Source organism: Platichthys flesus, chromosome 23 (genome assembly GCF_949316205.1).
Source record: "Platichthys flesus chromosome 23, fPlaFle2.1, whole genome shotgun sequence".
In the NCBI taxonomy this organism is placed as follows: Eukaryota; Metazoa; Chordata; class Actinopteri; order Pleuronectiformes; family Pleuronectidae; genus Platichthys; species Platichthys flesus.
In genome coordinates this window covers 9570572-9594477 of record NC_084967.1, presented here as the reverse complement: position 1 = coordinate 9594477, position 23906 = coordinate 9570572, and the positions used below count along the sequence as shown (strand labels likewise).

At 41.8% G+C, this 23906-nt stretch overlaps 1 protein-coding gene across 2 annotated transcripts; it reads right to left on the bottom strand.

Annotated features, from left to right (window-relative positions):
* Positions 1-819: 819 nt before the first annotated feature.
* On the bottom strand, positions 820-22944 carry nampt1 (nicotinamide phosphoribosyltransferase 1). 2 transcript variants are annotated; one of them, XR_009920091.1, is made up of 12 exons: positions 22789-22944; positions 17341-17497; positions 14696-14799; positions 13309-13437; positions 8245-8403; positions 7652-7788; positions 5514-5739; positions 5297-5416; positions 5051-5191; positions 4598-4732; positions 2434-4481; positions 820-2389 (listed from the first exon to the last, which is right to left on the bottom strand). XR_009920091.1 is itself a non-coding variant. In XM_062382684.1 (11 exons), exons 1-11 carry the CDS (start codon positions 22840-22842, stop codon positions 4368-4370), a joined length of 1476 nt encoding a protein of 491 aa, XP_062238668.1. In that variant the 5' UTR covers positions 22843-22944; the 3' UTR covers positions 820-4367. The 2 variants fall into 2 exon arrangements, 1 of the variants encoding a protein (XP_062238668.1); XM_062382684.1 differs by having other exon boundaries at positions 820-4481.
* Positions 22945-23906: the final 962 nt, after the last annotated feature.

Sequence of the window (23906 nt, the reverse complement as noted above, 5' to 3'; positions counted from 1 at the left end):
TCAAATTTTTGAGGGGGTTAAAGATTCATTAAAACCAACTTGTGACAAATGATGTAGTTAACATTTAACAGTCACTGCCCTCTGGTGGTCAAAAGGAGATACTTTAAAAAGTTACATTTTCATTCAATTTTAACTACCAGGATTTCCTGAAGAACTTTCAGATATTCTTTTTAGTTAGTAGGCTCAAACTGAAAAGATGCTGAATGTTGGTGATGCTTTTTTCTACCTCTTTACATTCCTGGAAATAAATGTGCGATTGAAAACTAATCTCAGGTTTAAATCAGTGCACTAGCATTTAATTCATTCCAGTTCAATAGCAGCCTAATCCAGGGTCAGTGCCATAGACTGTAGGTCAGTGTACAGCAGGTCAGGTTAACTTGTACAAAATGTATCTGCAGTCTAGCATCGTAATCATTGAATAATCAGTAATGAAATGTATAATAATAAAGTGATAATTAGGAATTAAATCGAGCATATATTTATGAGTAGTTCCCATTGACCCCAGTACCAACTTACTTGGTTCTTTCCAGGGAACTTTCTAAGAAATATTGGGAAAAGCACAGATCTTTAAATGTTTAGTTTAACAAAGAGTTCACGTTTCCAAAAACGTTTGGCACTGAGATGTCCCGTGAGATGCAGAAATATGAGTTGAACGAGTTATGATTTTAACTTTGCACAAGTTCTACACACACAAAAAAATTATAATATAACACACTAGAGGAAAGAAAAACACATCAGGTATATGAACTGAAGAACGCCAAACTGAAGGAGTGATATAATAATTAAATGAGTCCTGTATACAAACAGACAAAACAACAGTTTCAAACTGAGAGGGTGGCGTCTTTAATCAGTGTATCGTTGACAATAAAGCAACTTATGTTAGTTAAAATATCAGTTGTGTTGGGAGAGAATTTGGGACAACCAACATATACATACAAGTGAAACAACAATAAATTAAAGAGAAGTTTTCACAAACACTTTTTCATCTGTTACACATGAGGCATTCACACAGGACGTCACACACCGCACAAACCGGCAGAAGCCATTAGCTTTACAGTGACAAAATCAACAGTCACACTGCCAGTTCAGTCGAGCAGTTTTGAACATTTTCCGTTGGTACAAAATGGCCATTCAGACAAAAATAATATAATAACAATAATAATATTATCTGGTGAGGTCGTCTCGCTAACCTCTCCTCTCTGCATCCTGTACATCGAGCTGTTGTATGTACACGCGAGAGGGCAGTATGTTAGTTTGTTAAGTAGGATGTTGTCTGCCATTGGTCGAGCACGTGTAATCTTCTCCTTCTGTCATACAAAATAAAAAAATTCTTGAGGTAAGAACCGAGACAGTATCAAAATAGTAAAACCAAGGTTTTACTGAAACGCACCCCGTTGTTGGAAAAAGATATGGACAACTGGATAACAAAAGGGTTCGACAGATAACAGCTGTGGAAAGGTAAAATATAAACAAAATAAAAAAACTGGAACGATGGCGTTTACCAGCTTGTCTGAATTTGAGCATGTTGGTCTGAGGCGGCAGCGAGAGGCGGGAGTCGGTGACATCACAGGTTTCTTCTGGGTCCGAGCTAAAGATTATAGAACCCGAACAATGCCAGTGTCCAGCAGGGAGAACCCTCATATTTGATGGTAATAATTGTCTAATATTTGGGCAAAATTTCTGGATAGTGGGAGGAAGTTGGGACGCGTCGTCCATCTTTATATACAGATTATGGTTAACACTAAACAAAAGCGTAGTGGGGCACATGGGAACGTCATTAGTTTTGCCGGTAAATGGTAATAAACTTATGTTGGTGCTAAATTAAATCTTAAAAGAACACCATTGCCAAATTTCAAAACAATTCACCAAACACCTGTTGCTATGATTTGCTAAAAACCTGAGGATAACAAGTGTCGACAGGATTCATCCTCTGGGTAACATGAATAAACCTTCTTGCCACTTCTTCCAGTAGCTGGTGAGATATTTCAGCCCGGACCCAAATCGACACTGACGTCCCTCAAACAACAAGTGATGCATTATTTTGCCGCCTTTTTATTTCCTCTAACCACAGCTCGAGATTGGCCTTCGAACAAAAACATGAGTTTGTTGTGATGTCCCCGGCTCCTCACTCATGACTCAGCGACGTGACTCAACACTCCTGCAAACCGGAGTGACGCCCCACTGAGGTGCACTGAGCAGGAAGCTGAAACGCTCAGAGATTAACTCCAAAATAAAAGGCATTAAAAATGGAGTGAAAGTGGTGTCGTCGTGCACATCCACACGGCCCCACTAATCTGTGTTAGTTTCTCTAGAGTTATTTGTGATAATCAGCAACTCTGCTCTCAACGCACTGCTGGTTCATGTCGTTGTGAGTCTCACTTTCCTGCCTCTGGTTTGGTTTTATATAAACCCGAAGGAAAACCAAACAAACACACCCACTACTCGTTTGTCACAACGCTGTGCTTCCTTTCAAAATAAATGACTGTCAAAGTGAAAGGAAGAGCGTCCTCTGCTCGCCTGTTTCAATGAGTACATTTGCATAAAGGAATACTACACTATCCTTTAAAAGGAAGAAAGTACACACACACACAGAGATCCAATCACACACACATATCAGAGCCAACATTTAACACACATTTCACCCCCACGAGGCACCACACATGTAATCTTCAATTAACACTTAGATAAATCCTCTTCATTGCAGTGAAGACGAGTTCTGCAATGTAAGTTTATTTTTCCTCGCACATCGGCTCTTAAGTGTTATACAGTATAGACTTCAAGAGCATTCAGCATCATGAAGACCCCCCCCCCCCCCCCCATCGGAAAGGTTTCGCTCTTCCTCGTTATTGAAAATTCAATCTTTGTGTTTGTAGAGATTTGGGGGCATTGGCCAAACTTTTCTAGAATTTGTCTCTTTTTAGTTTGGAGCCATTTTATCCATTGGTTACACATTTGCCTCTGAAATTCGAGAGCTTCACTTCGAGGTGGCCTTACTGAGGAGTCGGGATGATTCCACTAAAATGGATTTGAGCCTTCGTGACGTGAGTGAACTGAAGGGCAGCGGATGATCATTTATAGAACTGTGGACATGCACCAGTAACATGTTAGGAGGCAGACTGAAGGGAACAAAATACTCATGTAATACTTTATCTTGGCCTTGTGGAAATTTGACCGCAACCGTTGATTAAAAGCGAGATGGTGGATTCCTTCATCATCCGTACAGTCTAACACTCGGGCCACACTGGATACGAAGGGGGCTGATGTGCGCGTCACAAATGTCTCTCCTCCATCTCAGTGTCCAAGATGGTTTGGGGGGGGGGGGGGGTCGACTCCTATTTTCGCCGTTCACAGCTAAATGGACAATGAAAATGATCTTTCGTCTCATATGTCACAAACTTAAATATCTGTCGCACTTCCTGTTCCCATTTCAAAGACTTTTCTGATGTTTGAAGCTATTCATTTGTTTTAAGGTTTTTATTGGTATTGTTGCAGGACCTGGCATTTATCCGAGTATGTATAGGGGACTTTTATTAGTGGGAAATAGAGTAGTCACATCAGAGATTCTCAACAGATGTGAGCGGGACGCAGCAGATCAGTGCCGCACACGCACTCAGTGTGGCCAGACTTAAGTGATCGGTAAGATGGTGTTAAGGTGCACCGTTATATTTCATGACCATCCTCTGCATCCTTCACATTAAAGACAAAGCTAAGTAGATTCAGACATGGATTTATTTTCTAAATAATTCTATACACGGGACGAGGTCGTTGATGTGGGTGTGGATTTATTTTTCAGTCAGGAACATTCTAAGACTTGGCTCGCCGTGCGCTCACCGCTCATGCAGCTGCTCATTCCAGAAAGAAAAACTACAATCTTACTTTATTGGCTTTCGTGTCGACGCAGGGAAAAGTCTGCCGACACGTCATCGGCGGCCTCCTCACAATCTGTACGGCAGCAGCCGCATGGAGACGTGAACCTGCGGCTTGTCATCGAAATCAGATCACTTAGTGTACCTCACACACATTTTCCTCTCTCGACTTTAACATCTCATACATATACGGGGGTTCGCCGCTAATCAAGAATTTGACAAACCCCTCCCCCTCCACCGGGGAACCAATCAACAGCATTTTCGGAACAAAGGGGTTAAGTTCCTCAAATTGTTCAGGGGGTTTTCGGCGCTTTGGGAGTGTGTGTGTGTGTGTGTGGGGGGGGGGGGGGGGGGGGGGGGGGGGGGGGGGCGCTAATTGCAGTGCACGCTACCTCAATTTTTCTTGGGTGACGACGGAGGCCAGAAGGTGAAAGGGTTGGATGGGGCGGGGGGTTGTATTGGGTTTAGGGTGGGATTGGTGTTTGGGCCTGGAGGTGCTGTTCAGTACAGCAGCTCTTCAAGCTCCTTCTCCTTGAGCTTAGCATTGTCTCTGACTTCATCGAATGTGTACGTCTTCACAATTTTCCCGTTCTGGAAGACTGTGTGCAGCAGGTCCTGAGGTCGGAGGGGAGAACAGGAAGTGAAAAGAAGAAAAGAGAAAACGTGAGTGAAACGGAGAGTCGGTGCTGTTGAAAATGAATTCCATGTATCCAGTGGGGTATCGAACTTACCACGCCGTACTCCTCCAGGTCGCCCTTGCCCTCCTCCAGGGTGACAAAGTCTCCGCTCTGCGTTCGGTGCAGAGACAGACGACCTTTCTTTGACCTCTTGTTGGGGTCTGCCACTGGATCCTTGAACACGTTCACCTTTTGTCACAAGACATCAAACAAATCCTCATTGAAGGAGAAGGGATTTCAAACCATCAACTGTTAACTGTCCTCTTAAAACCAGCTTGTCTGCTAGTTTCAATAAGTTCAATTTAGGACTTCTTAAGAACATGTTACATAAAGTGGTTAATGAACTTCAACATAATTAAGATCTACCTTAACGTATTAAAGACCTACAATCTTATAATTTAGTTTTAGCTTATTACAGACCCTGTAAAACACCTCACGATTACAAAATGGCACTAAAACATAACATGCATTTTGTACAGCTTATAATTCAAGTGTGTGTGTCCTCACCCCGAGTCCATTGGTGACCACGTAGCTGCATTTGAAGGAGCAGTTGAGCAGATCTCTGGTCAGTTTCTGCAGCAGAGCCCCTCCGGAGCCGAAGGAAATGTTCTCGATGGACCACCTGTGCTGCTTCATACCCTCAACGATCTGTGAAAGAATATGCACATTTAAAAACAAGCTGACGTGTGTTTACGTCTCATTTTAAACCTTTTCACCATCTGGTGTCGGGTGGAAACGTGCACGTGTCTCTACCTCTTGCAGTGTGTTGATGTCAACTCCGTCTCCTTGTATGACTCTGATGTACGGAGGGAGAACCTTAAAACCTTTGGAGTTCTCTGTTGGGGGGAACTTTTTACCCAGGATCTCCAAAACCTGACACAAGCAGAAGAGAGGAAGAGGACGTTGGTAAAGAGACGGGGGAAGAAAGTTCAAATGCTAGTTAAAAGATAAGAAGGTCACACAAGCTCACCTTCAGAACCGTATCGAGTGGGTCTCCTGAGTCTGGTCGAACGACCAACGGAGCATCCGCGCTGCGCTTCACTATCAGACTCCGCAGGTCTTCTCCCCAGATCTTCTCGCAGGCATTGTAGATGTCATAGCTGTCGCTGACTATGGACACGGGCACGTTGGGAAACTGCGTGATGATGTGCTCGAAGGCGTCTTTCTCATGGTCCTTTCCCCACGCTGTGATGGTGCTGCGGAGACAATGACAGAGAGACCGTTTGCTTTTCAGTCTAACATCATTTCTCTTAAAATACTGCAACAGGGCTGGTGTCATTGTTGTGCTTGGTAACCCTAGAAATGCATCATGGGAAGTTGGTTTGTCTTTCAGCACTCTGAGCCTGCAGAAGGTTTTTTAAAGATATTAACTGTTCCCAATTCTTTAAACTCTTCATAAGAACGTCAGGTTATTGATGCTTGTTTTCAGAATCCGTTTTTTTCTTAGGTGGTCTTAGGTGTTGATTGATGGCTAATCAGTTTATAGGCCATTGTATAGACATATTTACTAAAAGTATAGAGAATGAAATTAGTGAGAATTAAAACAGCATGTGCATATGTAGAGAAGAAACTGAAGTGGAAAAATGAAAAACAAGTGAGAGGGACAGAGGTTAAGAAAAGAAAAACACAGTAATTAACAGAAATGATGGATAAGTAATCTCTCTGGAAGGCTGACGATGGAAGCAAAAGAGAAAGTGAGTGACAGAAGAGGTCGGTTAAAGATATCATCTCCGTCAAACGATAATGCCACAGATTGTCCAGAAGAGGGCGATGCACTCCGGGTTTTAGTCTTAGATTAATCAGACACTTTCAATAACTTCAACAGTTTTGGTTCAACCAATTCAAAAACAAGATGTTTATGGTTTGCTGTTATTCTGTAAAGCATCAGAGCAAGAGGAACAGAGTTAAAAAGAATCACATTAACACAATGAAGAAAGACAGGACTATTTGATTTGATAAATCTGATGGCAGCTGGAATTGTGCTTCTGCTTTTGTTAAAGTAAACATTCAAAATAATCTATTTGTACAGGTTCAGATTTTTCGTCATAAGACTGTATTACATTGAACATTTTCCACAAGAGCTCTGAAGGCGACACACCTCTGCAGCGGTATCCTCCCTCCCTTTCTCTCCCTCCTACATTGACATCACAGTGGAATTTCACCGTGGCTCCTCCCCTCCCACTGAGGCGGAAACCGAGGGGGGCCATTACATAACGGGTAACTGTGACGACCGCTGCTACCATCCCACAATGCACTTGTGCGGGAGAGAATGGCGCGCTGGAGCAGCAGTAACTGCCCCGGTTGTGAGGGAGAAGCGAAAAGATGAAAGTGTGCGTGTGTGCAGGATAAATGGATCAGTGCCATAAAACACCAGAGGCATGTGAGGGATGAGCACGTAAGGGCTGCAGCCAATGACCCCCCCCCCCCGTCTGGCCAATCACAACCCCCATTCACAAACTGAGTTAGACGAAGCAGATGATGAGCGAGGGCGACCGAGCTCTAATCAGAGGAGCAAATTAACACCGACCTCAGCCAAATGCCGGGCACATCATCGCTCCGCTTGGTATTTGTTCGAAGCGAGCTTTCTATTTTGAAACCGTTTGGCTCGAGGATGAACGAGTCTGCTCCCACAGCTGGCTCTCGGCCAAAATGTGGCCAATCTCGCCGGGGGCAAGGCTGCGAGATGAGTCAAGCCAAAACCGGTCGACGGCAACCTCTGGTACTCCCTGGGAATATGTGAATACAGAGCCTAAGCTGGTAATTAACATTGCGCACAGGAATTCAGCAGCCTCAGTTCATTTTTTAAGTCTCGGGATAAACTTTGATTATCCCGTTTGAGCGAGATGAGCACTCTGGCAGGCGGCCATCTTTACTCAGAGGTCCCACACAACTGGTGTGATCATTTTAGTGGGTGGCGTACTACTGCCCTACATCAAACTGAGAACGGTGCCACTACAACTTCTGTGGAAGCCAGGAAATACATGACAGCTGAAGAAAGTAGGCGATGCAGGGAGATGTTCTGTCTCCTAGCAAGGACGAAGCCTCAATAAGCCACAAAAACATTTAAAAAACATTGACTTGTGTGTGTTTGTTTGTGTGTGAGTGTACCTGTGTTCTGCAGCAGGCACTGAGAAGCCTGGCACGGGGTCCTTGGTGCCGTAGAACTTCTTAATGACTCCGATGCCCGCAACCGTGTCTGTGCCCTTGAAGTTGACCAGATGGGCGGAGGCCCCTATGCCTGCAGTCTGCAAACAGGAGGGGGAGGGGTTATAGCAAAGATGTCCCATAACTCATTTTTTGAATTTTGGTTATTATATTCAAAACTATAAGTGGTTTATAACAACATTTAGTATTTTTTATTGCTCTGTTTCTGAGTGATTTGGTTTAAAAGTTCCGGGTAAAGCCAGTAAATGGACTCTAAGTTGGGATTGTTTAAACAAACTACTATTTTTTAAGGTCTTAAAAGTGATATGTGAAATCTTGAAGCTCTTTTGTCAAAAATTGCATCTGCACGACTCAGCAAACTGTGTAAGAGACTTTGATACTGTTCTCAGGAACCTTTTCCCAAATCAAAAAGGACATTTCATGCTCTACATTTATTTTGTCTTCAGTAGTGGTTGGTCTACTTAAAAAAACACAGTCAAGGTAAGAAATAAAATGCCCCAACATTATTGATTACTGCATTTAGTATATAATGTTACCTCCTGGGATGAGACGCCCCTGTAGCCAAAGTCATGTAGTTTATACATGAGTTTTTCCAGGTTCCCAGACGTCTCTAAGAGGTACTTGGCCAGGATCTTCTTCTGCTCTCTGGAGTTGGTTGCCACAGTGATGGGATACCAGATCTGAACCAGGATTGTCTGATGGAAAGATAACAGAAGAAATGAAGTCTCATCCTGCTTTAAAAAAGATTGTACATAAGTTAAATCAAGCAGGAACCAGCGTGGGAATGAGAGAGACACCATTCTCCCTATTCAAAGTCAGTGTAGTATCATAAGTCATTTTGAAGCTGCTATTTTATGGTAAACAAAGTTGCATAGTGTTGCTTTAAGTTTCATTTCTAAATGAGCTAAACATGCCGTCAAAGTTTTGTTTTCAGTGATGAATGAACAAGTGAATGTCTGGTCCGACTGTCCTGCTTTCCCAGTGTTCAACTGGTCCTAAAACCCCAAACCAACAGGCTCAGTGGGATCAAAAGGCGGCTGAGCTTTCACACAAGACAAAATCTGGGAAAACAACATTCCTCTGTGCCGCATGTCAACTCTGGACCAGAGTAATACATTTCAATATGAAAACAAGCGGCTTATCTGTGCTCGCCACCAACACCTGCAAAATTTGATAAATACACAACTCAGAGCATACAAAACGTGTCTGTGACAGTCTGGCTATGTTTTGTTCTGTACCACTTTCTAAACTAAGACACGACATTTTGAAAATTCATCTCAAGTATAAGATGCAGTAGTAATGTTAGAGAAATTAACAGTGTCACCAATTTGAAAAAAAGAGACACTATGTAGTTAACGGAGTTTAGCAGACAACTCAACAAGTTGACAATCAAAACCACTTGTCAACACGGTGCATCGTTGCAAACTAGTCGTTCAAATGTGATATTTGCATGGTGTAGTAATACAATAGCGACAGTGCATCTACAGCAGATATGCAGCAGAGGGTGCTGGTGTTGAAAAGTAATTGACAATTCATAGGCTGAGTTGTAACGCCTGACCTTAAAGCCGGAGATATATTTGCTTTCACCTACACATGCCCATCATGGCTGCCTCGAATATACTTGGTGCGTCAGTTGTGCACTTCCCGAGAAATCAAAGTAACCCATCTACGAGGTGCAGTACGCACATAATAGAGAACGTTTACTACCACCAACCTCTCTCTCTCTCTCTCTCTCTCAAAGACATTATGGGTTAGGAAAAACATTTGTCCCGTGATTAATCGACTACTTCTTGGGAATAGTTGACAACAACTAAAATTCAGTCGTCGTGAACGCCATAGTTTACTGTGTTTGAAACATTTCACTTCTCATATGAAACAGTGTGTGAACAATAGGTCTTTGTCAAAACCATGTGTATCGAATCTCGTTATCATAAAGTCAAGCGTGACACCAAGATGACCAGCCATGTCTCCTCCCTCCCCCAGGGCTTTAACAAATTGTGAATTAAAACAAATTGGCTTTGATTCGACGACTAATACTATGCAGCGTGTGTTTTCACCCTGTAACCCTGAGCAGGTCACATGCCCCCTTTGACTAATCATAATCTAAACCATAATATGGACTCATGTGACTGCCAGAGCAAGGCCAGTGTCCACACACACACACACACACACACACACACACACACACACACACACACACACACACACACACACACACACACACACACACACACACACACACACACACACACACACACACACACACACACACACACACACACACACACACACACACACACACACACACACACACACACACACACACACACACACACACACACACACACACACACACACACACACACACACACACACACACACACACACACCTTCATCTGAATTTCGACCTTTTCGTGAGTATATGTCATAACATTTAACATGTAATATAACACTATGTCGTCCTGAAGTTCAATTTCCACCAAAATAATCATCTCAATAAGTTGAAATGATAAAGGGATGTATGTAGTTTAAAATACAAATGGTGATCATCATATGACAGTTTCGGAATGATGGTCAAATGGGACAGGACTATAAAAACAACAGTAGAGAGGAATGTGTGTTTGCGCACACACAAACACACACACTTAAGGGCACACTTGCGTGCCAGCATAGCTCACCGGTCATCATACCAGAACAAAATGGAGGTAGATGAGGGACGACAGAGGAAAGTAGTTAAACGCAAGAGATGCAGAAAATGGGAGAAAGTATTATGGAGAAAAAAAATTACAAATAAAAGAAAAGAGGGAGAGGGAGAAAAAGAAGGAGAAACTGACCTAATGACACAGCCCAAGGACAGCAGGCTGAATGCTACGGCTAATTTTACATCAGCCGGGAAGGATGACTGTGTGTATGTGTGCGAGTTCATGGATGTATTTATATCAGCCGTGGAGACTGCCTAAGTGTGTGTGTGTGTGTCCAAATTTATCAGGGCAGTTTAAGTGCGTGTGTGTGTGTGTGTGTGTGTGTGTGTGTGTGTGTGTGTGTGTGTGTGTGTGTGTACTGTCACGGAGCTCTTGGCTGTGGGTGACCCGTGTCTGGGCAGTCCTCCATCTTAGTGGTGTATTAAGCATTATAGTTGAAAGTGTGTGCGTCACATTGAGCATCCATATGTATTCAGAGTCAGTAAACTCTAGGCTTATTTGAAATTACTTAAAAATGTGTCTGCAAGACTTTCACATCTGTTCCACTGTAGATGCAGCATGGACTTTTATGTCAATTTTTCTTTTATGTTTTATGCACAGTGCTACAACCACACCAAGGCAATTTCCTGTATGTATAAAATAATGCTGAGTCGGCTGATACACTCCAAATGTGAAAGAATACTGGTTCAAAGTAAACTCACAGATGTAAGTCAGAATCAAACTCATTGATCCTCTCTGTCCCAAGTTTGAAATACTTTCGACGCAGCTCAGTTTGCTTCATAGACGCATGTTTGTTTACTAGCTTCAACATCGGCTTAGAAGTGAGAAGATGAGTGACTTTGCATTTTTGGGTAATCACGTTTTGATTTTTAATTTTTGCGATGACATGCCTCAAAAAGTTAAGACCCATTCAATCCTAATCTAAGTGCATTTAAAAGTTTTTGAAAAGGACCCCAGAGCCATCATGCTAATTATATTCTAAGAAATACTTCATCTGTGGGAGAAGTCAAACAGGATATCTATGAACAGGGCTGGAGAAAGAGAGACAAAGAAAGCCTGAGTCAAATAGAGCGGTTACTGCACATGGTAAATGGATTTAGTCCTGCGGAGTCACTGTCGACAGTCTGTTCATGCAGCGTTAAGTTTATGATCCCAGGGAACGTGCTGTGCATTAGATCAGTGTAATGTTTGTCCTGAGGAACATGGAGTGAAACCTGCACAGTGCTTGCTTAAAATTATCACTGTCCACTTAACTGCAGTGTTTGTGTGTTTTAAATGTTTGTCTTCACGGATCAATATGGCGATTCCAGACATAGTTCGGCTTCGTTTGAAGTAAGCTTATTTGCTTTCTTGGCCACTGGTAAATGACACAATGAAGCCATGTTTGCCCAGTCGATACGAAGCAGACAATAACAGAAGGTTAGAAGAAATCAGCTCGCCTGACTCTGTCCAAAGGGGACATGATCAGTTTCTGTCATCTAGTGTGTTATATAGGCTTTTGTTTAAGTTAAGGTAAAAAAAAGCTCAGAGTCCACATTAAAAGGGAGCTCCTCTCCCCCCACAGAAAACACTGCTCCCTAACATCATGTGCTATCACGCTAACCCAGATTAGCATGATGCACACTTTGCAGATAGTCTGGAGCGTCCCCTAACAACACGAGAGCTGCACTCAGCCTGGAGAAAACAAGCAAAATGATTATTTAAACACAAAGTGAGGTGCATTGAACACTCTGCTGTGATAAGGACTGCCACCATGGCAGATGTGAAGCCCAGTCTTGATGATCTTGTGTACGAAATCTTGGTGGTAGATAACAGGGGGTTTATGCCTCCAACATCTTAGATGGTTGTGAACAACAAGCAGCAGCTGCCCCTTTGTAGAGAATCTGGATTCCATTGTGTGCACTGGCTTCTCAATAGGCAAAGTTTGTATAAGTCACTGCTGATTGGGCAAAGTTTCTGACGCACCCAACATATTTATCTCAAAGCTGTTGCGCAAACATATCGTTCAAGCCCTGTTCACAGCGGACATTTGGACTCGCCACAAACAACATTAAAGATGGCTGTGTTGATTAATGTCATTATTTAAAATCTGTATCTGAATCTGTGACAGTTGCACTTTAAAATGTCTGCCATGAAAGAGAAAGGCCAATAGAAAAAAAAACAGAAAGGAAAACCCTGTTGAATTTTACAGTCTGCTACAGTTTTAATGCCACGACAAACTGTTTAATGCGCCTGGCATCATTTCAGAGATGTGACACCTTGGGACACAGAATATCACCAGGGAGGCGATGATTTAGGACCTAAATTATTATTTTTCACTTCAATAACCGCACAAGGATTGTTCATGCATCAGACTGTGATCTTGTAATGTACTGTATGAATTTCTTTGCTGCTGCGTCGGCGAGCGCTGATTAAGCGGTAACCATGACAGGACAGTAATTCAGCGAGATGATAATTACGCTGTGTCATCGGGCCTACTGCCAACCTAAATAGTTTATGGCTTTTAAAAAACGGTTAAGTGTCTGATGTAATAAAAGGGGCTAATATCATCAATAATAAAAAAACATTAAATCCTACTAATAAGCTTAGCGATTTTGCTTTAGTAGAAATACCAGCACATTAAAATTGTAACTGTTATAAAAGGGTATAGGGTTGGGAAATTTACCACTGCTTATAATCTGACAAGGCTAATCCACAACTGGAGACAGATACCATTAAATGGAATGGTTCAGCAATAACATGACAAAAACATTGTAAAATTGAGTGATTAAGTACAACACAAAAAAGGTCCTTCCTAAAATAATGGGCCTAATGCGCAGAGGGACCCTGACAGAACAATACACATGTATGTTGTGTCACTCTGGGCCTGGAGGATAAACAAAACAAAACAAAACTCACCTCCACCCAGTTAGTGAGCCAGTAGCACTCAGGATCTGTGCTCTCCACGGTGAACAAGACGTTGCCTCGGGGAATCACACTGCCCTCTGGCACCGCCTTGATTTCGATGGGCAGGTGTCCATTGTATTTCTGTAAACACAGAGACAGGAAATTCACAACTGTCCCATTCACAGTCAGACGGACGCTAGACATAGTTCATATTACAATACATAGCACCTTCAAGACTGAGGAACATTATTGTGCTTGTTCATAGACAGTTCCACATGTGAAAGACTGATTTGTACATAAAGACTGTTGACAGCAGATATTGACAACAATGCTATGAATTAACACAATATTAAAAAAAGCAATATTTACACTTTTCCTCACTGTCAGAAATACTGTCAGAACAGAGCGCTGTGCTCTCTCCATGGTGCTGAAACAGAAGCTCTCAATTATCCCATTTCTCAGATCAGATTAATCTGACCTTTATTTTACTGAATGTTTAGGGAGTTCTCTCTTCTAATGGACGACCACAGCAGTAGGGATGCAACTGTGTGGAAACTTTCCCACTGGATAGTAAATTCATGACAACCCTGGTGTTACAGATTACGCCAGACATTTGACAAGAAAAGTTATAAATAACCCAGAGTGTGACAGTGCACTTCCCATAATCAAATTACTGTTGCTTCATTGTAGAGTGCACATCGATCTGCATCAAGGGTCTTATGCTCACTCACTTGCTCTCTCTTTGACCCAGTGGACCATTAAAACATCTGAAAACATTATTACAGTCCCTCACCGCCAAAGTCTCAACATCCTGATCATATTAATGTGGGCTCTAACAGGGATACACAAATAGGTTTTATGTCTATAATCAATGAAACAGGCGGTGAGGCCAGTGGGCCGAAGTTATATAATCCGAATGTGCCTGACAAGACTGCCATGGCAACCCTGTACAGTACAAGCTATGGTCAAAATGTGAATTATTTTAGCATGCTGGCTTTCAGTACACCTTAAGATTCTCTTTCACAAAATGGTTTTCACAGCCAAACAAGCCTCGAACAATATACAGATTTTTTTTTACCTTTGGCTAAACTTAACAACTCCTGAATGTGACCCTCATGACATGTTCACCTTAAAAACTAATCTGAAGCAAATTCAATTAGCCAGTAATCACACTGCAAGCTTGCTCTATGTAAATGTTGTGTTTATCAAGAACAATATGTAACCTTCAGGATGTTTCACGTGTAAACCTTACCATAGCTACTATCTCCTTTATCCTCAATAAACACACTCCTTTCAAACAAGCCTCTCTAACAAGGACTCGACTCGCAGATAGGCATGAAAAGTTTTTGTGGAAAGGCAGAGCGTCATCTTTTTCTAGACCCTTTTAACAATCTTTTACCTCCAAAATGTAATTCCAGCCTTTCTCGTTGAAAACATCATCCTGGAAGTGTTCTCTGTAAACCTCCTTCGCCTCCTGGATCTTCGCCGGAGTCACAACCTTTCCTACATGGGAGAAAGGAGGAAGGAGGAGATGGTCAACAATTGAGAGTGAAGGAACTGGAATGTGTCTCTACTGTCCTGTAATTCAATTGGAATCATCCGGTCCATGCTGACAACACTTTTGTCTTAATGAGGACACACACATACGCCATTTCCAGTTTGCCCCAGTTTCTAGACTATTACACAGGACAAACTGCCAGATGTAGAAATGTACAAGGTGGAGAGTAGTCTCCAATCTTCTTCAGGGTTTTTTCATTATACATTACACATGATAAAACTTAAAACAATGATACAGAAGAGATGGCTTCTTAGAGAGGAAACTGCATTTGACTAAGTTTTTAAATAGGCTTAAAAAGTTCAGGCCATCTCTTTTTCAGGACTAAAAATGACATGGGTATCTATGGTATTTTTCTTTCTACAGTACGTTTTTTTGTAACTTCACTATACTGCTTGGGAGTGTTTGTGTCCATCTGTTACTCGAGTTTGTTCAACCTGACTAGGTTTAACCAGCAGCAATTTCTGAAGTGATAACATGGTCTTCTACCACAGAGGAAAGAAATTCATGACAAATGAAAACAGCATGTACTGCAGAAATAAATCAGGTAGCAACTCTATCAAACAACAGCCTATCACAGGAAATAGCTGCGAGACGAATGAGAGAGCGAGATGTGAATAAAGTTGCTCAAGTAACTCAATCAGCTGACTCGTAATCTAGGGACTAAACAAACGTTGTCATGTGCAGCCAATCGCGTCACAGCGTCAGACGGGAAGATGAGAAAATTATAGTTCACACACATTGGCGGCAAGTCTCGTCTCAACTGATGTGTTTTGTCAGGCGAACAATGTGATCATCCACAAAAACAGGTTTGATTATTACAGGACATTAACTCGGGACGTTAAGCAGAAGCCCTCCAGACACTAAATACTAAATATTAACATTGGGAGCAGGTTCTCCCTACGGAGGCAGCAATGTTTTTCTTTACAGTAGCCCAGACAGACAAACACCTTTTGAATTTTTATGACAATTGAAGGCTGCCACAGGTTCTTTCTTGTTGGAAGGGGAGGGTGAGACAAGGGTTTTCAGCTGCAACATGCAACTTCAACTTGAGCCCTTAAGGAAAAACCTGTTATTCCCAAACAAAGAGAAGCAGCAGCTGGCTTTAGCTCCATATTTACAGTCCCAACATGAGAGGTCTTCTTAAAAAACTCAGAATATAAAATATAAAAAAATTGGAATTATTGTCTTTCTTCAATAACTTTTTTTACATTCATTAACCACCTGCCCACTCTCGGCCAGTGAAAGAATGTGAAACTATTGAATCTGAGCCTTTCTGTAAACTCTTCAGAAGCTTCTTATAATACGGTTGTTGTTACCAGACGTCCTGCTTTCACTATGGCGCTTTCTTTGTGCAAGGAGAGGTCAGTTGGAGAGGATTTAAGTTCACCCTCTGACGAAACCCTAAAAGAATCCTGCTGCAAACTTTAGCTTTCCGCAAGTTTGAGGATCAAGGACACATCTTTAATAGTTGTCCTCATCAGTGAGCTCAGAGGGACGCTCTGCGCAGACAGCTTGCGTTTCTCCCCGAACGGTTAAAGAGCAGCTGTGCTTTTGTCTCCTCTCCCTCTGTTACCCTGCCTCTTCACATCTCCCCCGCACCTCTGCCACAGCACCATGAAATCCTCTTAGGGGACGTGAGGGAGAGGCATTCTTTCTTTCTTTCAACTCCTTCATTCTCCATTGCTCCCACTCTCTCTCACGCCCCTTAGAATCACACTAACAAACGTCAAGATCCACCTTTACTAACTTGAGTTAATTAGTTTGCAGAGTTTATTAGTATTTTGCCTTATTTTGCTCTCTTCCCAATTACTCTTTTTTTTTTCTTGGTAACCTTTGGCTTTGTGCTACGCTCTGTAAAGTCCTATCATTGTAGAGCACATTTTAACCTCATGTTTCAAGTGAGTAAAAAAGGACTTTTGCAGCGGACACAATGCCAAGCACCCTCCCTGCTGAGGTGTCCTTGAGCACTGCCTAAATCTCGAGGAGCTCGGCGCACGCTGACCCTGTTCTCTGACCTGGCTCTGGAGAGGGGAGAGACAAAAAGATAAATCTGTACCACAGGGAGCAATAAAGAATCACAAAAGGCTCCATAAAGCTTGTTGTGTCGACTCTCTATCTACATTTAGTGAAAAATTGCCAGTTATATGCCATGATTAAAAAATGAAACTTACTGAAAACAGTGAAAAAGCTAAAACTAATAACTAACTAATAGAAAACTAATTAAATTTGTCAAATTGAGCATTAAGTTGAGTGGAAACACTTTTTTATTTACACAAACACCCTGAACAGTGGGCAGCGGAGGGGAGTGTCTCCTTATTGTCAAGCCTACAAGCTGCCCAGTCATTAAGTCTGGCAGCCAGTGGAGCTCCTGCTGGGATGGAGGTCAAAGCGTCAGTGTCCTCCGCAAGGACGCTTTAATTCAATCGCTTACACAGCACATTCCAGGATGTTAAAACTTTTCTGGACATTTAAATCCAAGAACTCACCTTTCAGGTATTTAAAGAGGATGTACTGCAGGCCGTAGAAGACGGTTTTGTCATATTTGACTTTTCTGCTCTTGGCGGGGTCTGTCCTCGTCTCACGGCACTCGAAGTAGGAGTACACTTTACTCGTGTTGGGAGGGTACTGTTTGTAATGCGTTACCTGGAGAGATGGAGAACAAGATGCAAGGGTGGAAAGGTTAGCCTTATGAAGATAATGTTACAAAATGACCATACACACATACCAGGTGAAGCTAGGTACACAAGAGATTAATCAGGGTCTGTTATTAAATAGATGAGCCTCGAGCCAGTGGCATCGCGGTCTGATCAATACACACGCTCGACCAATCGCGAGTAAGTCTCAGCTGTCAATAAAGGTAATTCACCTTTATAGCATCTAATAACTAATTAAGGACCTGACCTGGGGTCAGCCACCAGGGGGCGATTGAGATGCTTTTGCTTCACTTTTGGTGAGCCACCATAACGACCTTCATTATATGCAGTCTATGCCTCACACTAATATTTGTGGTATCTTAGCAGTACAAAACACAACAGGATTAGTAGTCTTGTGAGTAACACAATGCAGCGTCAACCTTTCAATGTTCAAAAGAAATATCTTGCATAGATGGTGAAATGCCTTTAAGATTACATCACACATCCCATTTCTCGATTGCTCCATGCCATATAGAAGAGTCATTTGGAAATGGTTTTGAATGATGTCGGATCAGTTCTGGGGATGCATAGGAAATAATAAAACATTTCAAAAGAGCGATTCAAACGTAACTGCTCTGAACGGACACAGTTATTCAGAGCTACGACACAAAGTTTAAGGGGAAATGCTGTTGTGGCATTTTATTTGTCATTGCAGCAAACATTACAGTTCAGCAAAGGACACATGACTCAGACCTATTGTGTCAAATCAAAGAATGCTAACATGTCACAATCAGAGTCTGAATTTGCCCACAGAAACGTTCTCCTTTGTCCTGATGGAGTGTCATTATTCTGAAAATACTGGTTTCAGTAGTAATCTCCTCATCTAACTGACTGATATGAACTTACATTTAAAATAAAACAGTAATTGTGTGAGACCTGTCCAGACAGGCTTTCCACACAAACAAAAGAAAAAGGTGCACGTCAGCTGCCTCCGCTCACCCGTCGATTAAATCCCAGATGAATCCAGTGATTTTCACGGAGTACATTGGGGCATTTGAGGATTTAACCCTCATCACAGAACCGCTTATATCCCCTGAACTCATCTATCATGGCATTAGTGGAGTGGAGAAATGAGGGGCAGGCAACATTGGACTGTGGCTAGGTTGGTGACTCAACACAGCGTGTTAGTAACAAAGGTAACTGTCATTATAGTTATATAAGCCAATATTAGCCTTGATAAAAGTCACTGGATACACCGGATCTTATACGTGCTGTTCTTGTAGAAGCAAAATATCGGATATGAAAAAGAATTAAGTGATTTAACAGTTTCCTCCAGAGAAAAGGAAAATACAAGGTATAATACAGGTCATGGGCTCATCCTTCATTTGACCAGAACCTTGAAAACTAGAGGGTGAACATTTTAATTTAATTAAAAGAGAAGAGGAGAGGATAAATGTCAATGAACTGCTCGATTTCCTTGACCCGTCTCTGTCCTTTCATCTTGGGCATTTGAGAACTCAAAATAGAGTTGAGGCACACAACATGACACTAGGCCGGACCATGTGTGTGTGCATACTGATGTGTACACACAAACACTGTATTAAATTCACAACCCCATCATCTGATCGCAATCGTTCAAGGATAAGGATATAATTAATCTATTATCGAATACTGCCAGTCAATAGAATGTAAATCATAATGTATATCTGATTATAAATTATACAGTATGTGGTCCTGATTATATACTTTCACTTCCAGCAGTTCAGTCATACTTCAGTTGGAAATGCATCCATTGTCTAGCATGGACAAAATTTTATTAGCAGATTAAGACCAGTCATGAAGGCTGCACATATTAATAAGTCTTCAATTCAGTTAAATCTGATCTTAGCCGATGCAGTGTAATGTGTGAAATCCTAGCTTTTTTTAATAAATGAAATATTAAACCAACTTCCTTCCTGGAGGCTGCACTTTAAAACCATGTCGATTCAGACCTTATTCAGAGGGTAATACAATGACGGAAATCACAAACACAAAACACTCAGCAGCTCTTTAGAGAAGTCCAGAGTGTTGAAATAAGAGTCAGCATTTATTCCTCCACCCTTCCTTCTGTGTCTCGAACATAAGAGGTTGTGTCAAGGAAGAAACAAGGAATAAAACCTAATGTGGCCACTACAGGACATTTTAAGGGGCTGACCGTCTTTCCAATCAGGACAACATCTGACGCATGCAGCAGCTGCTCGTGTGGCAAAATCCTTAATGGAGCCATCTCATTACCTAAATGTCACAGGGTCAACCTTCGCTTTCGCAATTCTGCTCATTGAGAAAGGCTTTCCCATAAAGTCCTTGACCCCTTCATGCTTACTCACTGTAGTGACATATGACACAGGGTAGTGTGTTCAAACCCAACAATGTGTGCTTGTTTCCACACAATAGGTGTCATTTTTTTTTTATCCAAACAGATGAGACTCAAAGACATTCAGGTGTAGCTTGTTTTTGCATCTGGTGGGTCTGCGAGTCCGTCAGTTGCTTTGCTGGCATTGCTCATCTCCCTACAGAAGGTTGTCACACACAAACACGCATGTTAAGATAAACACCCCAGGCAAAGAAAACAGTTGGCCAGCACACACAAAGTAAACCGTGGTATGTTGTCTGACTGTTTAGTTGGTCTTTTGTGTGACTCAGGTGGCCGTGCATTGAGACCATAACGGTAACTCTAGCCCGGCATGGCAACACAGGTGAACTTGGCCGGGCAAAGGCACGTCGTGAAATCTGATCCGAGTCACCTCAAATAGTTTTTAACACTGATTTTACTGTGCACTGTGACTTCTTTAGAACCCTTAACCTGAAAGTTCTGCTTTACTTTTTATATTCCCAGCAGGAACTGATGAAGCCTTCGGAGAAGAGTTTATGGGACATTAAGGGGCAGGTCATTTATAAAGAACTCAGAAAAGATCCATACAACCTTATTCTATGTTTCTAAAATGGGAAAAATCATGACCAGGTATTCTATTTGTTCTCCTTTATTCATGAACTTTAAAATAGCCACTATGGCCAAGCGGATCAAAAACAAAACTTGGATATAACTTTGCACTATTTGTTGTAGTAAATGATTGAGCTTGATATTAAATTGTTTTCTATTGCAATAACAAGAAAAGGTACAATTTAATAAGGTTATAAGGTTTATACCATTTAAATCTTTAAAAAAAAATCAAAATCCCATGTGCAGAGGTTGGGCAATTCATGACAGGTCTGCACAGATCTGATGATAAATTGTAGCTACAGGCAAAATTGTAATTATTGGTACAACATATCATCTTTTCTGCGTAAAAGCCTTGAAAAGACATCTTGTTCCACTCAATGTTGACATTTAAATTTAATTTGCATATACGATTACCTACGATGGTATTAGCTAATGCATCAAATTGCAACCAAGGTAACAACAAATGGGTAAACAACACCAGCAATATCCCTTCAGTTATAAACCATCAGTTATTTTTATATAATATATTTTAGACAAGTACACACCCACAGGGAGTTAAGGCCCTTTTCTTTACCCAATACAAACCGACAGCGACTTCTCACAATTAACACTGCGTGCAGTGCCAGAGGGGTTTAACTCTGACTTCACAAGAACACAAAGAACAGAAATTCTTCCTACAATGGGAATAGAAAGGATAAATATGACTGAAACAACATGATAGTGAAACCATAATTAATCTCTTCCAAGAAATGAAAACTGAAACCGAGTGAAATTCAGATGTGCAATAATTTTTTTAATTAAATTGTCACGCAACTGAAAGAACTGTTATGTGCTCCTTACAAAATCTATTTTATGCTTGAATTGAGATTTTTTAGCAGAGAGCAAGAGCATATGACCCACCACCAAGGACATTATGTCTTTGTATATGTTTGTCTTTTAGTCAACGGGGTTATGCAATAACAACAAATTTCCATGGAACTTGGTGGAAGGGTGCAGTTTGGACACAGTGCGGTTTGGATGATGAACTCAATCAGTCATGTTGAGGAGACAGATTTTAATTAGTAAGTGGAAATACAAGATCTGGAACCAGTGAATTGAAATGGCTTCACAGGGGGACTGCTGGTCCTTGGTGGTGGTATCGGATCTTCTAGTTGAAGAGACATCATGTAGATATTAAAGTATAACTCCTTGGTGTCCTTGACTCGTATCGGAACTAACACAATAAATATACACACACGTATCAAATCCCAGATGTGGGGATTTTAAATGTGGTGTCATAAGGGACCTGTTTCTAGTTAGAGAACACAGAAATAAAACCTGAACTCCACACCTTTGCTTCCACCCTTTTGAGGAGTGGATGTAATCTCTTTCCACTGTTGAGAATTTGTCCATTCCTCCTAAAGGCGGGGGTTCCTGTGACCAAACCACTTTCGGTTATGTTTCGATTCGGCTCTTTCATTTAACATTTATATGGCATCCTGTGAAACCTTTGCACACACATTGCAACGTTGCTCATCTTTAACTGACACCCGGCTTAAAGTGCAAAGATCATTTATTTCGTTCTCGCTCAGATACTTTCACTTTCAATGTTACATAATTCACCTCTGCGAGGGTCTCCCACCATCACCGGGACTAGAAGATAATGTATTTCTCCTGCGTGCATCGCCAATTAGCAACGGGATTTGTGGTACATTAGTCAAAACCTTTTTCTATATTTACTTTGAAATCAAACTGTTAATTTAAAAAGGCCCTGATTTTGTAAATATAAGATAAAATGACGGAGACTCATTTTAAATTACGGGGGTTTTCTCCTCTCAGTGACGCATGATCGCGAGAAGCAGCTAGCTCAACCCGGGCTAACAGGACGCCTGGCCGGTCTCTGGAATGACACCTCGACCCATGTGCAATTCACCGGGCTACCGACACCACTTAGCTAACCTGTGGCTAATATTAGCATTTATATCATTCCCCCCGTCTGCTTTAAGCGCCCGCTGAGGAGCTAGCGAGGTAGCTAATTCAGCTAGCCGAACACCACCGGTGAGGCACCGGCTGGCTCCGGGAGAACGAGCGCTCCTGGCTCGGTTAGCCTACGCGGGGAGGGGATGCTTGCTTCCTGGATGTGGTACCCCGCCTCCCGCACTCCAGCCCCTCTCCTCCTCCAGCCCATTCGGCCTGCGGTGACCGACCACAGCGAGCGGTGTGGTGGCCTTGGGACTTACGATTAAACCACCTTGAATCGGCATGATTTTTAATGCGCCTGCCCGCTCCCCTCTCCCCTATCTCCCCCCCACCTCGGCCCGCAGCCGCCATGCGCACGGTACCTTGTAGGAGTCGGTGGCCAGCAAGATGTTGAAGCCGTTGTCTCTGTGCTCCATCTTTTCCCCCTGCGGTGGTGAGTCAGTCGCAGCTGTCAGTGAGCGGTGTGGTGCGGGAGACTCCAGCACGAGAAGAGTCGCTCGTGAGGGGGGAAGGACGAGGGGAGGTAACCGGGCGGGGGGAGAGGAGGCGCGATATGACGTTACAGAACATCCGTCACAGAAACTGCGCTCTGCTCTGTTCTCTGCTTAGAAGCGCAGTCAACCAATCAGCGCAGCGGGCTAGATCAGAGATCGTGTGTAATGAGGAAGATGAGTCACCCAACACAAAGAAGACACCACTCGTGCAAAACGTATTTTTACGTTTTTATTATAAAGGATCTCAAATAAAGAATTCTTCATAAGACGTTAAACATGTGTTATATTATATCAACTTTGAAGTGTATTCAACTAAGTTATTTAACAAAATTTAAGATCATACCATCATTCATTTTATTTTCATTTATTTTATTTTGTTTAACACATTTCTATCTAACTATTTAAAAAAACCTAAGTTCATAACTTCATTAGGGCCCGAGCACTGACAGAAAATTAGGCCCTATTGTTATTATAATATTAATTGTTGTTGTAATTTTATTCATTAATTCAATTCAATTTTTTATAGATATATATTATTTATTAATACATTTTTGAGTTTAAATTTACAGCGAAAGATAATGTGAAATTAATAGGTGGTTGAAGTCTTGCCAATTTTAGGGGTTCAATATCTTGTCAAGGACACTTGGCCATGCATGTGGGGAAGGGTGTGGATTGAACCAGGAACCTTCTTGTTGAAGAACAGCCACTCTACCCTCTAGGCCACACCACCTGCTCAATCCCATGTGAAACTAATCAAAAAAAGAAGATGGACAAATTATTGTGTGTGTGTCTGTGTCATTCTATTCTTCTTTTGATACACATTTCATTTTCTACTACACATATTTGACAGCCTTATTGAAAAGTTACTTTTATATTTTTGGACTTTAGTTTTATATTATATTTTGTTACTTCACATCATTTTGTTTGTTTTGTTTTACACATTCCTTTCTTAATGCTAAGTATAAAGAGTAACGCCTTGGCTTCTC

Coding starts and splice junctions, on each gene's coding strand:
- nampt1 (XM_062382684.1), bottom strand. CDS start 22,842: ATGGAGCACAGAGACAACGGCTTCAACATCTTGCTGGCCACCGACTCC. Junction 5,192..5,296: donor ACATCAACACACTGCAAGAG/GTAGAGACACGT, acceptor ATTCTTTCACAG/ATCGTTGAGGGTATGAAGCA. Junction 4,733..5,050: donor TGGTCACCAATGGACTCGGG/GTGAGGACACAC, acceptor TTGTGACAAAAG/GTGAACGTGTTCAAGGATCC.